We start from the raw sequence: 21,615 nt of genomic DNA on the forward strand, positions 1-21,615 counted from the left end.
GCCAGACCGCAGTCAACAATGGAAGAAGCTACTCTAACCAGACCATTAGATGGCTCATAAACTGCTAACAGCAATTACAATCCAGCCCCACTCACATCCACCCATCAATTATTATCACTAATAAGCATGCAATATGAGACAGGAATAAGCAGGAACCTCTCCCTGAATCCTGCTAGAGTAGAATGAACAGAAATGGGTACTGCTTAAAATCTAAGTGGCTCTTAAGCTCTCCTCCCCTGCCTGTTCTGTGCCTAGGTACAAGGAGCCCAAGTGCCGCATAACCTCCTTAAAAGAAGACATCACCCCAAGAAGAGTTGGAGAAAATCAGTGACTGACGCTTCATCTGTTTCAGAAATGAAAACCCAAGTAACCTACAGTCACAGAACAAATCATAGAGGAAGCCATTGCACCACTCTGGGGTCTAAATCATTACAGAATTTGAAGGACTAAGTAAATTAATTCAGATTACGAGAAGCTCATAAGTGACAGAGACAGGTCAACGTCTGGCATTAAACTGTAATCTCTGTTGGTTAATTATTATACCTGCAACTTTAGGTGCCACCAAGGTCAAACAAATGCCCGCATTTTCTTATTTGGATAGTGAACCCTTGGTATGGGTTCATCCTGCAAATTCATCCTTGATGCAGTCTAAGCAGCCCAGATGGGCTGTAAAGGAGGCCTGAAGACAAGAAGCTTCAGCAATCAGAAATGAAGGACTGGAACAGAAACAAACCTTCACAAGTCAGGGAAGATACCAATCCATGGGAGGCCCAAGAGACCAAGGGCAACTAGGACGAAATCATCTCAATCCTCTCAGCAGAATCTCAGCCAAACTCCACCCACCAGTTGTCAAGAGGAACCCTCCTTGTCCCCAACAAGGAGTTTCTTCTGTTATTTATTCATCAGAAAAAAATGAAGCTGTATGCAAATGCTGGAAGTTTTTACCAGCAACAGCAAGGATAGAAATCCACACTGTATAAGGAGCAAAAAAAAAAAAAAAAACTGGGCAACACACGCTTATTTAATTGATGTGTGCCCTCCCTTACATCATGCATTGTTGTAGAAGCACATCATTCACACTGTGAGGGAAGGTCTTGGAGAAAAGTAAGCCAAATGTTGAATGCTTAGTAGGATAAACCCAGCTACAGGAACCATCAAAGAAGCTCCTCAGTATTAGATACAATTTTCAAATTGGCAAGAAGAACTAAAGTTGAGGCATACATTAACAAGAGAGTAATTGGTACAAAACTGAGGCATTATCATTATGCACATTTAAATTCGTCTACTTGAAAATTAGGCCAGATTACGAATGGCATCAGAGAGTAGAAGCTAACTTTGTTGCCATTACTACTACAAAGTTCTCCCATAAAACATATGAAAACTCCATTACAGCAATGAATGTTACCATAACAACTGTGGACGTGTGCCAGAATCATCATCTGAAGCAATGACAGCCACAGCAGCCTTAAGACAGGCTTTAAGTATACAACCAATAAGATCAACGTTTAACCAGGAACAAGTAAGCAAAAAACCTTTCCGGTCCAAACGACAAGGACTGGTGCTAGAAGTTGAAAGTTTAAAACAAGCTAAATTTCAGCCAGCAATGCAGCAAACGTTTTGTAATCCAAATAGTTCATTAAATGACAGTCCAATGCAGTTCTAAGTATTATACAGGATAGGTGCAAGGGTATACTAAGAAATAGAAAGGAATGTGAAGAGAAACCATGAACTAGTATAAGACATGCACAGAGACAGAACAGGAAGGAAAACTGTAGAGTCAAACTCTTCGCTCCAAAAACTATGAATCATCTTAAACCTTCATTCTCAATCACTTCTCATAATAACACACCTATCACAGTGGAAACACACACCAAATTACCTGGGGTTATTATTGATGACCAGCTTAAATTTGACCTGCATGTTCTCAGAAACATTAAGAAAATCCATCAAAAACTTGGCCTCCTTTACAGGTACAAAAACTTTCTATCCAGTAATGCCAAGATTGCCTTATCCCATGCCTACCTACTCCCCACCCTTCTCTATGCCTCTCAAATCCTCACCAACTTACAAACCACTCTACTCTCTCAACTAGAGTCCACCTAGAACAAGGTGGCTACATTCTCTGCCAAACACCCCTACCACTCTCATCACTGTTTAGCAGTCAGGAAACTAAACTGGTTAGAGCTTCCCCACAACTTACTTCTTTCTCAGCTTCAGATAATTCATTCTATACTGCATCTGCCCTCCTTCTGTCCCAACATTATCTCTATCATCTCCCCCTACTCCCCACCTCAAACCCTTCATAGCTCTGAATAACATCTCCTTTCTATATACAAGCCAAAAATCCAAACAGGCAAGAACCTTTACAGCTATTCCACAGCTGACAAAAGGAATACACTTTCTCTGGACATTTGTAATATTAAGCCAAAACACCAGCTCCGAAATGCTGTAAAAAATACCTAAGCAATATATGGCTATGTCTGTGTAATCGTCCCCTGACTGACTTGCCCCTACTTTATACCTCTCTGTCATCTTGACTCCCTCCGGTCTTCCATATCGATCACCTTACCTCTTTTCTTTTCCACTAAATGTTCTCTATGCAGCTCCTACCAGCTCTAGTTTACCACCATGTACCTGTACGGTTTCTATAGATTTCAATTGAGTTATATGTACATATAGTAAGTTCTACCCCACTGCAGCTATTCAGCTGAACGACTGATGATGAAAAAAGTAATTTCTCTATTTGATTTTTTTTTACTCTGTGTTGTACCAGGTGTACTCTTAAACCACTTTGAATTCTATTATTTTATCTCAGTTTATTGTTACTGTTTATGTAATTGTACTTATGTTTTTCTGGAGCTTTTCTCCTTGGGTCTCCACTGAAAAAGGGTGCCGGCCCAGCTGGACTAACCCGGTCAACAAATGTCAAATAAATAAATAAAAATAAATAGTCTCAGTTTCTGTAGTGTTTTCTGACCATATGACTCAACACATTCTCCTTTTTTCAGCACACTGCTGAATAAAAGTAATTCCTGCCAATTCGCTTTGCAAAGAAATCATATATCTATTTAGAAATAACAGGTTGCGCTAGGTTTACCTCCTTAACAAAAAGCTGCTAAGACGCAGCAGTGTATATTAAATTGTGCCTAATACTAACAATCAGGCTAATGCACATGTACCACTATCATAGAGCTGCACAGCAGCTGCTTGGCTCAGTACCCCACAAGAGGTGTAAGGAACAATCCCCCCAGTGCTGCTGGTATATTTCTACCCGATAAAGAATCCTACAAGAGCTGCATGGTGTGGTGCCCTACAAGAGCTGCTTTGCATAGTATCCCATAAAGCTGCTTACTATAGTACCCTACAGGAGCTACTTGGCACAGAACACCACAGGAACTCAACAGTTCGGAACCCCACACAGTTGCTTACTGTAATATCTCACAGAATAGGTTCATAGGTAGACACTGGGCTATCTGCCCGAAGGCATATATTAGCCCAGCCACGTTGTGTGGTATTCACCGCCCCTTTGGTTAGTTCCCTAGGCCCTTGATATAGCAGCTAGTACCCTTGGCCCCTCTCTAGTAGAGCTGTTGGTATGATCCCTGGTGTGAACTTTGTTACCTGTCCACTTGTCAAGGTTCCTCTTGAAGTGTGATAGTGAGGGGCTCTGTCTTATGTAGACTGGGACCTTGTTCCACAGCAAGGGAAGTCTTTGCGAAGGTATCCCTCCAGCATGTTCTATTCATTGTTGTGCTGAGGTTTATATCCCTAGAGCGTGTAGCTCGAGTGGATTTGGTTCTGCTAAAATGGACCATGTTCAACAGTTCTGGGTTGGACATGGCTCTGTATGTTAGACAGAGATCGCCTCTGAGAAGGCGGTATGCAACAGAGAAAAGCCTTAGTTTTTTCAATCGTGCTGCATAGGGCAACTGTTTGAGGCCAGTAATCCTCTTAGTGAGGTACCTCTGTGGTCTCTCCAGCTGCTGGAGATGCCTAGCCAGGTACATTCCAATTGGTGCATTGTACTCAATAATGGGTCTGATGAGGGAAGAGTAGAGGGGCACAACTACATCCTTAGATCTTGATGCGAACCCTTTCGTGATCAGATGGGTCACACAGAAGGATTTTCTAACCACCTTGGCAACATGGTTATCAAAGGAAAGCTGACTATCTACTTGGGTCCCTAGATCCCTTATTAATACTTCAGATTTCAGGGGGTTACCTCCTATGTGGTAGTTCGCGGGTACTCTGTTTTTTCCAAAGGGGATTACTACGCATTTTTTAGCATTTAACTTGAGGCCATGGCTTTGACACCATGCATCAGTCTCGTTAAGGCCCTTCTGGAGGATATCCATGTCGGCTGGAGACTCTATTATAGCACCCAGTTTGCAGTCATCTGCAAACTTGGTCAGCCACAGCCCTTCAGTGCTTGCCTGTACTTCTGAGAAGTATATGCCAAACAGGAGGGGCCTCAGGACAGAGCCCTGAGGCAAACCGCTCGTTACTGGTCTGGATTCGGACATAGATCCCGCTACTCTTACTTTGCGGGATCTGTCTGAGAGCCAGTTTGCGATCCATCTTGTGATGCAAGGGTTTAGCAATAATACCCGAATGGGGAATGGTGTCAAATGCTTTAGCAAGGTCAAGGTAAGCCGTGTGTACCTCCTTTCCCTTATCTATAGCCTGAGTAACTGTCTCAAAGAAGTCCACCAGGTTCAGGAGGCATGATCTACCCTTGACGAAGCCAAAGTGTGTGGGGTCAAGTGTTTGGAGGTTCCCAATCTCTCCATTTATGAGTTCCATAATGATTCGCTCCATTGCCTTACAGATCAGACTGGTCAGGCTTATTGGTAGGCCCACCCTTGTGCAGCAGAACCACAGTTGCTGTGCGCCATTCTATGGGCACATATCCTGTTGAGAGGCTGAGACTGAACAGGGTATTCAGATGCGGGGTTAATTCATTTTGGAGCTCGCGTATGACACAGCCCGGGACACCATCTGGTCCCATGGAGGCAGTTTTTTAGCTTTAGATAGAGCCTTATTAACCAACGTTTCAGTAATAATTGGAGTTACACAATCCCCTGGAATAGTAATAGGCCCTGTAGGTGGTGGTGGGGGGATTTGCACTGAACCTGTCAGCCAAGATGGTGGCAATGTCAGTGGGGTCAGTGTATTTTGTTCCATTTTGTACTAGCTCAGAACAGACCTGAGCGTTGCCATTTAGGTTTTTGACGTAACCATAGAAGGCCTTATGGTTATCCTTGGCAACTTTCTTTTCGAAACTGTCTTTAGTTGACTTGATGAGGGCCCTCAATTTCTTACTAAAGCTGATCAGGGAAGATTTTTTTACTGAAGATTTGGCCTTTTTTGTATAAGTCTCCTCCTTTTATTGTATAGCATGATACATTACTGCACAGACCTGCTTGCTATAGTGCAAGACAGGCGCTATTTGTTATGGTCCCCCCCCCCCCAGGGTGCTGTATGCTTGCAGTGCCTCAAACCTCTCATTTTTTGCATCCACTTAATACCAGTACTAGTATAAAATCCAATACAAACAAAAGAACAATCATAAAGCACACGCATCTAGTATGGTGCACATCACACTGTCAGTCCTTCACCAAATATTTTCACATTGAAACACAAACACAGTGAATGAATGGTCTGCTGTTTCTTTTACGCGACTTAAGGCTGTCAGAGATGCGCGTTATTTATACATCAGTTCCAGCTCACCCACCAAACAATACTGAATCCCAAAATATTGTTTTGCCAGCAGCTTAGCAGATGCACTCAGCCCAGACAATTAATGTCCTTACTTCTCGATCAACATTGCTTGGACGTAAGGAGGGATCTGAAAAATCAGCTGGTTCACAAGTTTTGGAGGACTATGTAAAAACCTCTCCAACATTTGGAATGTTCGGTAGTGATCCATGGTGTCACCTTCCAAAACATCGGATGTTGCCCCAGTTTGTTCCAAGATCCCATTCTTGATCCGAATAGAGACAGCATCTAAAACTGAAGACATGTTTAACATAAAATTAAGTACCTACAGCCACATAAATACAATACATTCTGAATAAATTGTATCTGCTTTTGTTAACTGAGGTAGAACAATGTTCCAAATAGACTACTTTCAGCTTCAGCTCAGGAAGTTAAAAAAAAAGTTAACACAAAACAACACAACTGGAGAAATTGTGAAGCAGTGCAAATTCAAAATATGTAAAAAAAAAAAAAATAAATGAATAATGTGGAATGCACATTTAAATGAATGATTGCGGCAACAGTGAGAAGTTAGTATACAAAACTGAAAGGGCTGTAGCACAGAGACTTGGTAAATATAGTTATACAGTATGTGTAATTAAGAAAAAAGGTGAAGTAAAGGGCAGACAGAGGGGAAGATGACAGGGTAGAGATTATTAGATGAATAGATGTATGGTAAAAGGTATGGAGAGGTAAACTGTAGGATATACTGCTATCACAGATATTTAGAATTCGGTGGATGAGATAGTTGAAAGAGCTTGTAGTGTGAGAAGTAGTCAGTTATGATTTTCATATGACTGCCTTGAGAAGCAGTAGGCTGTTTAAGCAAAAATATTTTGAGGTGGGATTGACCAAGTGCACGTCCACAATGCCAAAACAAAATACAAGGATCTTAAAGAAAAATATAAAAAGATATGCAGTCAGCATGCATCTTTAAAAGCACCTTCATAAGCTGTATAACCTTTCTGGTGTAAAATGCTAGCTGCAATATTTTTACTCCTGCATTCTAAATATTTTCACACAGGTACACTTCTCTTCATTTACTGTACTTATCCGAGAGTCTACAGTGGTCTTTGAAAGCTATCTAACCACCTCCAAATTCCAATAATAAAAGTCACCAGAAAAAAGAAGTTATGCACCATAATGTTCCATCCGAGTAGTTCTACTTCATTTGTCTTCAACCTGTGGGGATACCGGATCCATATCGGATCAGAGCCGACAGTTTCACTAGCATCTGCTCCAAGCTCCAAGCACCTCCCTTTACCCATAATACACCTCCACTACCTTCCAACCCCCAGATCGAATTTGCTGACCTTCATCCTTAAAACCCAGCCTGAAAAAACACTTTATGACCTACAACTGCAGCCAACAAGCTGTACATATAATAAGGTCAGGTGGAAGGAGGGAGGGATGGTTGAAGACAAATGAAGTAGAACTACTCAGATGGAACGTTATGGTGAGTACATAATTTCTTTATCTGAAGTAGTTTACTTCATTTGGTCTTCAACCTGTGGGACAGAGATCCCCAGTTACTAAACTCCAGGGTGGCCCTCATGGAAGGATATTCCGGAGTACTGCGGAACCAAAGAAGTCAAATCTAATTTGTAGTGAGAAATAAAGGTAGGAGATGACGACCAAGTAGCTGCAGAACAAATATCATCCAATGAGACTCTAGATCAAAAGGATGCAGAAGTAGCCATGCACCTAGTGGAATGAGTTTTCACCTGACCCAGAGGAGGCATGCCTTTGTCCTTATAGACCTGAAGGATGCATGAAGAAATCCACCTAGCAAAAGTGACCTTGGAGATAGGTAAACCCTTTTTGGGTTAATCAGCTGATTGGATTTACGGAAATTTCTGGTCCTGTGTAAATAAAAACGCAGCTGTCTATTAACAGACAACAAGTGGAGTTTATATTCCATTTTGTTAGCAAAGTTGGGAAAGAAGACAGGTAAATTAATGGTTTGATTAATATTAACTGGTGGTGCCACCTAGGGAAGAAAGGATGGATTGGTCCGAAGGGAAACCCTATCTTTGTGAAAAATCATACAAGGAACTTTGACGGACAAGGCTTGCATGAAAGAGGGATTGGTCCTGAGGGACACCCTGTCCACATGAAAGACTATGAAAGGCTCCACTGCTATAAGGGCCTGTAATTCAGATACCCTTCTTGCTGAAGTGATAGCCAAAATGAAAGCTGCTTTCCAAGAAAGGAATTTTAAATATGCAGTAGCAGCTGGCTCGAAAGGAGGAAGGGTGAGTTTCTCCAATACAATGTCAAGGTTCCAGGCTGGAGTTGGAGCTCTCCTGGGCAGTCTTAAATTTTTTGGCCCCTCTGAAGAACTGCTTGAGCAGTGGATGAGAGAAGAGGGGAGGGTTCTGTGTTATAATGAGCTGAAACGGCTGAGGTGTGAATTTTTATTGAGGAAAAAGACAAGCCCTTGTGAAGCATCTCAGTTAAGTATTGTAAAATCTGAGGTAAACTGGGCACTGCTGTGCTCATCCCTTGAGACCGATTCCAGGCACATAATCTTTTCCATTTTTTAGCATAAGATTTTCTATTACTAGGTCTCCTTGCCTCTAAAATGACATCCATCACTGGTTTACTGAGGGGATGGTAAAGGAGAGCTTCAGTAATTAGCCAGGCTGCTAGGTTCGGTGTTTGCAGCTGAGGGTGCAGAATCTGGTTTTCCTGCTGAGACAGCAGGGTAGGAGTCTGAGGCAGGTGCCATGGTGACAACAGTGACACACTGCGCAGGAGGGGGTACCAGTGTTGGTGTGGCCAGTCTGGTGCAATCAAAATTATCCTTGGTTTGTCTTGTTTGATCTTTAGTAGTACTTTGGAGAGCAGAGGCAGAGGAGGAAAAGCATAAACTTTTTCCAGCTGAAGGACAGAGCATCCACTTTCCAAGCTTGCCTGTGGGGAGTCCTTGCGCAAATATTTTCCAATTGATAGCTCTGTGGGGAGGCAAACAGGTCTATATCTGGGCTCTCCCATTTGCTTGTCAACATGTTGAAAATCCTTGGTTCCAGTTTCCACTCTTGTGGGTCCATGAGGTTTCTGCTTAGTCCGTCTGCCAGTGTATTTAGTTTTCCTGGCAGGAATTGAGCTTGTAGATGCACTTGGTAGCTCAAGGCTGTGTTCCACAATGCCATGGCTTGTCTGCAGAGGGGGTAAGAATGTGTAGCCTCCTGCTTGTTTATGTACCACATACAAGTGGTGTTGTCTGTCTTTACCATTAATTGTCCCGGAAGAATGTGGTCCTTGAAGGCTGTCAGAGCATTCTGTACAGCTAACATTTCTTTATGATTGATGTGAAGGTGCATTTGAATTGTGTTCCATTTGCCCTGAATGCACTTCCCTGCCAGGTGCGCGCACCCCCCCCCCCATGCATAGTCTGATGCATGTCGTTAGGGTTTGGACAGCAGGGGGTAGTGTGAATGGTAGTCCCTTGTTTTGGTGGCAGGCCTCTACCCACCAAAGGAACTCTAGGCATAGGCAAGGAATAATAGGAATCATTGCTTCTAGATCCTGAAAATGTTGACACCATAAGCTTTTTAGATACCATTGCAGTTTCCTCATATGCAGTCTTGCATATGGAATTAGAAGAATGCAGGAGGCCATGAACCCCAAGGCTTGTAGTATTTGCCTTGCAGATAGCAGGATTTTGTGTCCACTTGTTTGAAGTAGGTTGTCAAGTGAATTTGTTTCTCTGACGACAGGAAAGTCATCTGGGAAGTTGTATTCGAGATTGCTCCCAGGAATATAATTTGTTGACAGGGTACCAGGTGTGATTTCTTTTCATTTATGGTGTAACCCAGACAAGTTAGCACCCTTTGTATAAAAGACAGATGATTCAAAAGTATGTCCTGGTTTTCTGCCCGAATTAGACAATCGTCAAAGTATGGGTATGTTTGGATATTTATTTGCCTGCAAAACGCAATGACTGGAGCTAGGCACCTTGTGAATACCCTGGGCAAAGTAGATAAAGCAAAGTGCAGTGCAGAGAACTGATAGTGCGTGTAGCCTGCTTTGAAGCGTAGGTATCTTCAGCAAGATTCCCTGATTGGGATGTGCATGTATGCTTCCTTTAAATCTAGTGTTGCCAACCAGGCATCTTTTCTTAGCATAGGAAGCAACTGGTGAAGAGTCAGCATCTTGAATTTTGGAATCACCAAAAATGTGTCTACAGTAGACAGAGCCTAGATAGGATGCCATGAATGGTCTTTACCGGGAACCAGGAAAAATCTTGAGTAGAAACCTTTTCCCTTTTCATCTTCTAGTACCAGTTGAATAGCTCCTATGCTTAAGAGAGAGAGTACTTGCTTTTGGGCCACTGCCCATTGATTTGGAAGTAGATCTGGCCAACTGCTTGGAGTTGGTAACGTGTGGAAGTGAAATCTGTATCCTTGGGACACTATATTTAAAACCCAATTGTCCTTGGTAATGTGTCCCCAGTTCTTTGCATGAAGTGCAATCTTTCCCCCCAAGGGGGCAGTCAGTTTTGAAGTGCTTGTAAGTTTTAAAAAGAAGTCATTGAGACAGTATACCATGGGGGTATTACTCCCAGATTTGGAAGTGGAGGCTCCCCACTGCTTTGTCTTGTGCATCCCCTGGGACTGAAGCCTGGGTGCTCTGCTGGATCTGGGTTTGGACTGAGAAGGTCTGGAAGAGGCAGGAAAGGACCAATTCTTAGAAGGCCAATGCCTACTAAATCTTGGAGGTTGTACTTGTAAAAAGGCTGTAACAAGTTTGCATAGATTTAGCTTTTTCCTCCATCTTTTTACGAACAACTTCTGCCTTGTTGCCAAACAGGCAGTCCTGACTTCAGGGATCATCCAGTAATTTCGCTTTAACATGATTTGGCAAGGATTGCTCCTTAAGCCGATCATGCCTTCTAAATACTGACCCAGTTACTGCAGACCTGCAAGATGCTTCTAGTGAATCAAAACCACATTGCAATGTATGTTTACCAACTTGTTCAGCAGAATACATTAAATCCTGTAAATCCTTATTTCAGCACAATTAAGAATCAACATATTCTGTTTAAGCAATCCAATAATATGCTGCTGATACTTTAACATATGAAACTAGCAATTCAAGGCCCTAATGGCCAAAGTTGCAGAAGAACATACCTTCTTACCCCATCTATTCAGCGCCCTGGAGTCTCTATCAGAGGGGGTAGGATTTTTGCCAGTAGTAGCTTTAATGCCCTTGGGTCCCTGTGAAACCGTTTCAGGATCTGCAGCAGGATTTTTGAAAAAGAACTTGTGAGAGTCAGGAACCCTGTAATATCCATCAGGTTTTCTGTAAGCAGGAGGTAGAGAGTCAGGGGCCATGCTAGATTCCAAAAAGGCATCATCAACAATGTCCAGTACAGGAGGTATAGCTAAAGGCCTGTGCTGAGGTAGGAGTAAGAAATCCCTAAGCCTCTTTTTAGAATCAGAGAAATCCCGACTTTCCCAACGAAAATGCTCCCTGAGAGTATGCAAGGTTTCACCAAAAGAAAAATCCTCTGGGGGGGGAAGCAGCGGGAATAGAGTCCTCAGCATCAGAATCCTCACAGGTAGATAATGGTAAATCCAGGTCATCAGAGGAAACAGAAATTTCAGAATCCTGGTTGGAAGTATCATAAGCAAACTCAGTCCTAGGTCTCAGAGGGTGGAGGTTGACTTCCCATGATTAAAGTAATAAGGTCTTCAGCCATTCTTATCATTTGTTTTTAGGCATAGAGGCCTGACCATGTGGTGTGGGTGTCAGTTTTCTAGGCATGGTTAGGGTTTTAGGTCTTGAAGAAGAAGATGGCGTCGGTTTAATATGCAAGTCAGTAAGCCTGAATACACCCTCAGAAGCCAGTGCCTGCACAACGGCTCCGGACATATCCAAGGTAGAGACATCCGCAGGTTCCACAATTGAAGCATCTCGTGACATACCGGACTCCGAATGGGTCTCAGTAGAGGCCTGCGAATCTGAAGTAGTGGGTGTCAGGGGCTGCAAAAGTGCCTCACTGAGTACCGGCGAACTGGGTAGCCTGTCTCTGTCTTTATCTTTGTGTTTTTTCGGAATGTCGGTAGTCAGATGGGTTACCGAAGACTTAATCGGGGTAACTGAATGAGCACCAAAATATTTACAAGCGCAAATATACAGACGATGGATAGTTCGTGGTTTAAATAAGGCACAAAAGCGACAGTGAGGTACGTCGTGGTCAGGGCCTATGCAAGGAATACAGTACGAATTAAAATCTTTATGAGGTATTTGCTTTCCACAAGAAATGCAATTATTTACTTTTACTGACCTCAGTTTAGAGCAAGAAAAAGTTTCCCCAATGGGGTACTTAGCTTTTAGTTGAAGACTTCAGTTCTTTATGAAACTTTATGAGAGGATATCAATATTTGTTTGACTGCTGGAGTGAAGTTTTGAAGCCGGACTAAATTGGGAAGTGGCGCAGCCATGCTGTCAAGTTGAGGGTGTGTAGAGAAGGATGAAGTGTTCCTGACCTATGTATCAGAAGGTATGGAACTGGGTCCAGAACCCACGGCTTCTCCTGTAGAGGAGGCCAGAGGAAGGGGAACGAAATCTGCCTAGGCCAATATGGGGCAATGAGAATCAGCCTGCTTCCCAAGGATTTTGCTTTCTGGATAACTTTGGGTATGAGGGGAAACTGGGAAAGGCATAAAGAAGTCCCAAGGGCCAATCGTGTACGTGTGTCTCTCTGTGTCTCCCCCAGAGGGGGAATTAGGGCAAAGTAGCTGCTGCACTTGGCATTCATGGGAGTAGCAAAAAGATTGCTGCAATCACTGGCCCCATTTCCAGAAAATCTCTTCCTTTATTTTCTGGTTCAGAGACCACTCGTGAGGCATTAATATTGCCCTGCTGAGCTTGTCTGCTATCACGGTGGATTTCCCCAGGATGTGCGTTGCTACTACAAAGCATTGGGAAGAAACTGCCCATTGCCAAACTCTCAGAGCCTCTCGACAAAGTGGGTATGATCTGGTTCCTCCTTGTTTGTTTATGTACCATACCACCGACATATTGTTTGACTGTATTGCAATCATCTCTAGTGGAAGAGAGTCGTGGAATGTTTGCAATGCCAGAAGCACTGCTTTCATCTCTAGAACACTGATATGCAAGTGGGCCTCGTGGTCTTGCCATATACCTTGGACTGTCCTTCCCAGATAATGCCCCCCCCCAATCTGGGAAGTGTCTGTGGTCACTGTAGCAACAGGTTGTTGTGGAATAAAGGGTCTCCTGATAGTCACATGGTTGGACTGAGTCCACCACCGTAGATCCTTCTTGCATGACTCTGTTACTCTGATCAGATGGGACAAAGGAAGTTCCTGATGCGACCATTGGGAGAAAAGGAACCATTGAAGGATCCTCATATGCATCCTGGCGAGAGGAACAAGAATTATGGTTGAAGCCATTGTCCCTAGAAGTTTCAGAACTACCTTTGCCTTTACCTTATCCTTTGGAAAAATGTGAAGTATTTGCTGTCTGAGGGCTGAAATTCTGTCGGCTGGAAGACGTGCCATCATAGAAACAGTGTCTAGGTTTGCACCTATGAAGGTAATATGTTGACAGGGCAACAAGGCAGATTTTTGTAAACTGACTGTTATGCCTAGCTGAGCACAAATTTCCAATGTCATATCCCTAGCCTGTTGGAGTAGATGTTTGGTGGTGGCAGTTAGGAGCCAGTCGTCTAGATACGCAAACACTTGGAATCCAAGATGTCTCAAGTGAGCCGGTACTACTGCCATGCATTTGGTGAACACTCTGGGGGCTGTAGGGAGACCAAAGGGCAGAGCTCAGAACTGATAATGACTGGCTCCCAACTGGAAGCATAAGTGACTCCTTCCCATTTTTATGAGGTAGTACGCATCTTGGAGGTCTATTGAGCACATCCAATCGTCTTTCGCTAAGAAGGGAAGTACTGACTGCAGTGTCACCATTTGGAACTGACTTGACAGATTCGTTCAACTTGCTGAGATCCAATACGAGTCTCCAGTCCCCTGTTCTTTTTGGCACCAAAAAGAATCTTGAGTAAGTTCTGAATCCTATTTGGTCTGCGGGGACTTTTTGGATGACTCTTGTCCAGCAGCTTTTGGATTTCTACAGATGCTTGCGCCCTTAGATTGGGTAGAAAATCTGGGATTGTTCTGATCTGTGGGACAGGATGGCAAAAAGGAATGGAATATCCTTTGGATATTATGCTTTGTACCCACTTGTCTTTTGTGATACTTTGCCAGGCTTCTGGGTACAAAGATAAATGTCCCCCGACTGCCTTCAGAGTAGAGCAGGTGGGCCTCCTTTCAGGACCGCTGATAGGGATGTCTGCGAAAGGATCATGGTCACCCTGGTTTTGCACACCTCCCCCGCCTCTAGAATGACATCTACCATTGTTGTCTCCCCCCTCTGCCCCTGGGGAAGGATTCAACTCGTGTGTCTTGGAAAGCTCCCTGGGACCTTTTGAACCACATTTTTCCACTCTTCTGACCTTTAGGGCAAGGTCTTGAAGGTACTGAAAAATATACTCCAACGGCAGAGAGTTTTCCCTTCCTGCTCGCATCTGGTGAGTGCGTTTTTAACTTTGGGTCCAAAAAGTGAGGAACCATCAAAAGGGGCATTAAAAAAGGTAGACTTAAAAGGTTCTGCAAAATTACACAAGCGCATCCAGGAGTGTCTCCTCAAGGAAACTCTTGAACTCGCTGCCCTCCTCAGTCCATCCACTGCATAAGATATCAGTCTCATGGAGGAATTGACGATAGAATTTAAGGTGGACAGCTGTCACCCCCGCAGCCAATGAACCTTGTAGAGTATCTTCTAGCTATTTCAGGAGATCTCTTTGTAGCCTTGTAAAGTGTGTGAGGTAGTTCAGCGATCGGAGTGCAAAAGTTGCTGACGAAAAGATATGCTTCCCATATCTGTCCATCGTTCGAGAATCTTTGTTTGGAGGATGAACAGATGAGGATGTCTCAGAAAGTTCCTTCTTGGTGGCTGCTGCCACTACCATAGCATCTACAGGCACACCTTTAGTAAGAAAATCTTTTCCAGTGGGGCTGACAAAAAATTGTTTGGCCTCCGAGGGACTGGTTCCATAGTGTCAGATGACTCCCACGTCTTTCGACTGACTAAATCCATCAGCTCATCAAAATGCGGAGACAACCAGGAGGCTGAAGGAGATCTAAAGGTCTTCAGGTACACTGACTCATCAAAAGGGTTGATTTTTTTCTAGCCAACTCTCTGCTTTAGGATCTCAAGGATATCTGCAAATGAGATAGCTTCAGAGGACGACTGTGGGGACTCTTCTGACTCCTCGAGGTCAGCGTCTGAGGTGACAGACTCATCAGGGGAGACTATATGCTTCCTCTTGCATGTCCTCTTTCGAGGGGGCTCCTCAGAAGGGTATTCTGGGGAGGCCTCGGAAGGGAGGTGTTTGCCCAATGGGGCTTCCTGAGGCTCTGAATCTCCGCTGTCCTGTGGATGGGGTGGTGCTGAGACAGTAGCCGGTGCCTTGGGGGGATGAATGCCAGTATCCTTGTGTAGAGCTGTAGAGGGTGACAGGACACTCCTCATCAGCTCGAAAGCAGAAGCCACTGGTTCCAAGGATATCTCCGGCTCCAAGGAGATAGAGGGCACCCCTGGCCTCAGAGAGACCATCTCCGAGGCTGATGTAGGAACCGAGCTCAACCAAGCCGACGCACCAAGGTGTAGGCTCGGAACCAAATTTTCGGGTCCGAGCATTCCCCCCGGGGCCGACCGGAGAACCTCTGCACCCGGACACCTCAGATGGCACCGAGAGTGTCGGAGCAGATATCGGTTCTGTAATCTTAGAAGAGGTTCCCGGAACTGACAGGTCTACAGCAAGTGGTACTTGGCACTCCAGCTCCAAAGCTCCAGCATGGCTCAGAGGAGGAACAACAGTGGATGTAATGGTCTTAGAAGGCTCTGAAACCTATTGGGTCAGAGCTGAGAACAATTTAGCTAGAACATGCGACTTCAAGAGTCTGCACACCACCAGCTCCACGTCATCATCAGATAGGCTCCTAGAGGACCTGAAGGATAGAGTTGGTGAACAAGATCTCTCCAAAATGGGAGATCTCAAGGTAGGGGAGACCGGTAGAATATAAATGGACCACCTCCGAGACACTGTATCTTTTGGCTCAGAAGACCTTGGGGCTGAAGAACTCCAAAGCCAACTTCATGCTACTCAAGTCAGAAGTGACAAATTTCATGACACCCATAGACTGGAATTCAAAGTTCAGCTGCTGAATCCTACACTAAGGCACTGTATGAGCACATCCACTTGTGCATGAATTGTGCCATCCCAAACAGAACCAAGACACTCTCCTCCAAAAAAAGGAAGCCAGTCTGGTGGTGCCCTGCCATAAACTAACTTTACAACAAAAGGAAGAAACTGTTGCAGAAAAGAGGAAAATCCCAGGATGCAAAAAACTCCCTTACGAGCCTCAGTAAGAAGCAGAGATCCCTCATAAAATCCTTCAAAGCTAGTTATGAAAATAAAATTGCCAAAGATTCCAAAGACAACCACAAGACATTCTAAGGCTATGTCAAGAATCTAAATGGCAATGCTCAGATCTGCTCTGAGCTACAACAGAATGGCATTAAATATACCGATCCCAAGGATATTGCCAATATCCTGGCAGATCGATTCAGTGCCAACTTCACCCCTTCTCACCCCCTAAAGGGCCCATCTCAATACTGAAAGACTGCCAAATTCCGGTAATAATGGCCAAACAGGTAAAAACCACACTCTCCAAAGCAAAGAATACAGCATCCATGGGACCAGATAACATCCCTGGCTGTGTACTACATGAACTACAAAATAAACTGGCACCTCACTAAGTGTCATGTTTAATCATAGCCTCACCTCAGGCTTCGTGCCCACTGAGCGCCACACAGCTACAGTTATCCTACTCCACAAGGGGGAGATCCACCTTGGATCCTGGGAAATACTGCCTCATCAGTCTGACGAGCCTGATCTGCAAGGCCATGGAACGCATCATCATGGAACTTATAAACAAAGACATTGGCAACCTTCAAACACTGGACCCCACCCAATTTGGGTTTGTGAAGGGCCGGTCTTGTCTTCTGAACCTAACTGACTTCTTCAAATCAGTCTCCAGAGTTGTGGACGAGGGTAAGGCAGTTCCACACAGCCTATATGGACCTTGCCAAGGCCTTCGACACCATCCCCCACTCTGGAATCATAGCTAAACTTACTAAGCTGGGCATTAATCCCTACGTCACTTGATGGGTTGCCAACTAGCTTACTGACAGAACCCACACTGTAAAAGTAGCCAATTCTAAATCTAGCTCCAGACAAGTGGAGTACCTCAGAATTCAGTCCTGGGACCGCTCTTGTTTGGCATCTACTTCTCTGAAGTACAGGCCAACATTAAGGGACTCTGGCTAACAAAGTTCGCAGATGACTGCAAACTGGGAGCCATTACTGAATCCCCAAATGATGTAGATATTCTACAAAAGGGCCTTACAGAAACAGATGTTTAGTGCCAGAGCCATGGGCTCAAGCTCAATGCCAAGAAATGTACAGTTATCCCCTTTGGGGAAAAAACCATGTAGCCGTGAATTACCACATAGGTGGCAATACACTAAACACTGAAAGTGTGATGAGAGACTTAGAGACACAGGTGGACAGTGGTCTTACCTTCGATAATCACTTCGCCACAACAGTCAGGAAATCCTTCTATGTGGCACCCCTCATCACTAAGGCCTTTTCATCCAGAAAAAAGGAGGTCATTGTCCCACTATACTCATCCCTCATTAGACCCATTATAGAATACAATGCCCCATTTGGTATGTACCTCTCAAGACATCTGCATGAACTGGAAAGGCTGCAGAAATACCTCACTAAAAGAATCACAGGCCTAAAGCAGATGCCCTATGCTGACCATCTAAAAAAAACCCAGCTATACTCTTGTCGCATATCATCTACTCAGCAGCGATCTCTGCTCAACATACAAGGCCATGTCAATCCCAGAGCTGTTGGACATGCTACACTTAAAGAAATCCCAATCCCTCAGAGCCACGTGCTCCAGGGATCTAAACCTTGTCATCACAATGAACAAAACATGCTGGAGGGATAAGTTCCTGACCCAGAGACTCCCCAGACTCTGGAATAGACTTCCCATACATGTCAAGCAGAGTGCCTCTTTGGCCTTCTTCAAAAGGAACCTTGACGAGTGGATGGGAGATAGGAAATTCACCCCGGGATCACGTCAGTCGCCCTACTAGACAGGAGTCCAGGGAAGTAAATAATGTGGGAAGAAATAGCCAGGAAATTGTTATGGCTAGGCTTGTATAGGCCTTAGGGCAGATAGCCTAGTACCAACCTATGAACCAGGTTTGTCAATAATAATAATTATCTCCATCAGTTCTGAACCCTGTGGAGCTGGGGAGGTAGATGGCTTTGAAATTTTAGACAAGTTTTCAGGGGGCTTGGACTGAGCCGAAGAGACAGGAGATGGCCTTTTTATAGGGGTCTCTCTTAGAAGAAGAAGACAATGAAGAAGAAGCAGCACTATGTACAGCTTCCTCAAAGGTTGGTTTCAAGAGCCCTTTGACAATCAATTTGTTTTTCCTCTCCTGCAACACACGTGCACTAAAGGAGTGACAAAGTGCAATTCTCCTAGAGATGGATAGCTCCTAAAATGCCATGTCCATCTGTAATAGACATTTTCTGCGTACATTTTTGACATTTTTTAAAGCTCGAATGCTTATGTTCTTTCTTCCTAGTGTCTTTAGACATTTTTGGAAGAAAACGGTCCTATAAGAATAACAAACACCAAATAAACTCACACCACTTCTAGAAATATAAAAACACACTAATTTAACAAACACAGCATATCTAAGTAATATAATTAGAACTAGCTTTGCTCTGACTAAACATCAGCACTAAGACCTCTAATTTAAATGGACCTAGACCGGTATAATAGGAGATGGTCTAACACTACTAGCCCTCTAACTAAAATGGGCAATTAGCTCTCTAATTTAAATGAGCTAATGACTTAACCAGCTAACTAAGAGACTAGAAAACAACACACAACACTACAGGTATTTTTTATAGCAACACTACAGAAAAAAACAAGTATAGGCCCTGCGAAAAAACTAATAAAATGCAAAACATAAAAAAAACTGAGCCACGGCCAAGAAGAGCACATCCAACCTCATAAAGCGGCAAACAAGATCTGGAGAGTTGTACCACTGCATTATGGGATACCTACCTTACCACGCGCCAAGTCTGAGACTTCCAGCTTTGTACTTGGCCAAGTAGGAGCCGAGGATCAGCTCCGAACCCATCCAAGTAAGAATGAAGGCGAGACAGGACAACATAACATCTATAATTATGTAAGAACTTCAATAACTGACAAATTCTTGCAACTGCTAAATGCAAGACACGCCATTATTCTTAATGTACAAAGAGACTACCTCCATGGTGTTCCATGACTGGGTTCATTCTCCGTTTCATTCCAAGGCACCATTTTTTCCTTGAAGTTTCCATACTTGAGGACATGGGTGCCCCACGTCAGCACACACTGCAACATGAAGTGCTACACCAGGAGAATGAACTAAACACTTGTGGTCACTAGATCACCCCAACTAATGACTGAGCACAACAAAAAAACAATACCAATGAAAATTAGATAACTACATTGACTGCAAGTAACAGACAGGTATGTGTCTGCCAAACTTAGAATGGAACTACAACCACCAAGGTCGGAACAAAAGGCTGTCCAAGTCCAGATGAATGATAATCAGATAACTGGCACCCACCAAGGAGGATCCTCTGATAGATAAACTAATTCTGTAAGAAAGTATCCACTGGATCCGACATTTAGGGTCCTTCGCGATGGCTATATTACTGGTCCAAATCCCAAGCAATAGACCCACCTGGAAGGATGCAGCCAGAGGCCAGTTAGAGAATCAGAAATCTGAGCTGTGAACTATAAGTAACTGTTGAAATAATGTGTACAGAAGGAGTAAACCAAAGCTCAAATGGGCAAAGTATAGATGCCTACAATGGAAAAATTTTTGAAACAAGCAATGCAAGCAGCCATGTCTGAGTGTAGTGGCCTTTGACCACAGCACTTTAAAAGGAAGGAAACCACCTGATGGCAAAAAGATCATACAGCTGGCACTCCAGTCAGAAAGGCTATGGGTAGTGACTCCAACCATTCCATCTCTGGTGCAAAGGCAATGAACCACTGCTCATCCTTCCCAAACTCCTACAGCAGCTTCAGGCAGAACATCAGCAAGAGGTGCATCTCCAGGGCGTGAACAGCTTTTTCTCCCTAGGTTTTCTGCCCTGGCAAAGAAAACAAGGACACACACTGACGTTTTTGAGCTACATCAGAAGCCAATTTGGGAGGAACTACAGACTGGTTCCAAGGAACTTCTGATTCTTGTGAAAACCTAAATACCACTCTCAACCAGGGATGTAACTTGAACAATGCATCTGCAGAGGTAAAGGCCATCAGAAAAAGCATCTTCCGAGACAAGAGGTTCAGTGCTGCTGAACTATTCTGAACAGGGGAAGTACAAAGCAGTCAATCAAGAAGTTGCAATCTTATGAATCTTATGGACAGGAGGAATTCTGCAAAGGCACACCCAGATGCAAGTACACAGATGCAGAAATCCTTTAAAGCTCTGCATGACCAGGCAGTGCTGGTGCATAATTCTAATCTCAGGAAGGTCAAGATAAGCAAGTACAGGTAACATGAAGCTCAAATCATTCAAGTCTAATGCCTCTAGTTTGATTCTCTGAGATATGATATATTGGAACTGTTCTACATCTCTCTGACATATGATATGCATGAACTGCTCTAGATTTTTCACAGTTTATATCATGATACAATTTTATAACTATGGAAAAAATATGTATTAGCATCTGTGTATAATTTATGTTTATCCTTCATCGCACTGTATACCGTCATTGTATTGCACTATGTACTGTTTCATAAATGTGGAGCTTTCTACCCGGGCGTCAGCTGAAAAAGGACTTGTGTACAGTCGGACTTTCCTGGTAACCAAATGTAAAATAAAATAAAAAATAATAAAAATCATTTGTAAAATAACCAGCTAAGTTAGTAACATGTACAGTTCCACCAAAATGAGGAACCTTCTCTTCATGGGAGCTTATATCTCCTAATGCAAGGCACCCGGGCAACATCAATCACTTCAGACACTCCCACCAGAGGATCCATCAAAGGTTTGACAGCAGCATCCTGGCCCTCAGGTGAAATTAGCTGTAACTTCATAAGTACTTAGGCTATGGATCTGTTAGAATCTTAAGAAGCAAAAGTCTTACCTTCCCATGTAGTTCTTTCAGCCTTATACTTTGCAAATGAATAACCCACAGGTGAGCAGAACAAAGACATGCTTGGAATTTAATTGGTGCCTCTTACCCATGAGGGACATGTGTGCTAAACCAGGGTGAAGTTACAGTTTTTCATCCACACCTGACACAAATCAGCATCTCCAGGACAGGAATGGAGTAATGCCTGTGTGAATACACCAGCACCATTATTTTGCTTGGGATTTCAACTTCTGATACAATGATGCCTTGTGTATGGCCCACTGCCAGACAACCACCACCTTTCCACACAGGGAGTACTACCATTTGCCCCACTGCTAGTTTAGGTACCACAGAAAGGATTGGGTGTCAGATAAAATTAAAAGGGTGCTCAGAAGCAACTTTAGCACCAAGGGGATTAAAGCCAAGAAAACAAGACACAGCTCAACACAGCTGATGTCTAGTTTCCTCCTTCCAGGATGGACCACTTCCTTTGAGTCACCAAGGTGCTAAGATGAGCTCTCCAC

The 21,615-nt window shown here is 43.7% G+C and overlaps 1 protein-coding gene across 2 annotated transcripts in view; it reads right to left on the reverse strand.

Annotated features, from left to right (window-relative positions):
• LOC122793129 (FGF1 intracellular binding protein) overlaps positions 1–21,615 on the reverse strand; it is a 544,410-nt gene that overhangs the window by 439,284 nt on the left and 83,511 nt on the right. For both annotated transcript variants that reach the window (XM_044060893.1, XM_044060894.1), the window contains exon 3: positions 5,814–6,012. In XM_044060893.1, the coding sequence (XP_043916828.1) occupies positions 5,814–6,012 (199 nt within the window). The remainder of the gene's footprint in view (positions 1–5,813; positions 6,013–21,615) is intronic.

Source organism: Protopterus annectens, chromosome 2.part0 (genome assembly GCF_019279795.1).
Source record: "Protopterus annectens isolate FY-2018-M chromosome 2.part0, PAN1.0, whole genome shotgun sequence".
Taxonomy (NCBI): Eukaryota; Metazoa; Chordata; order Ceratodontiformes; family Protopteridae; genus Protopterus; species Protopterus annectens.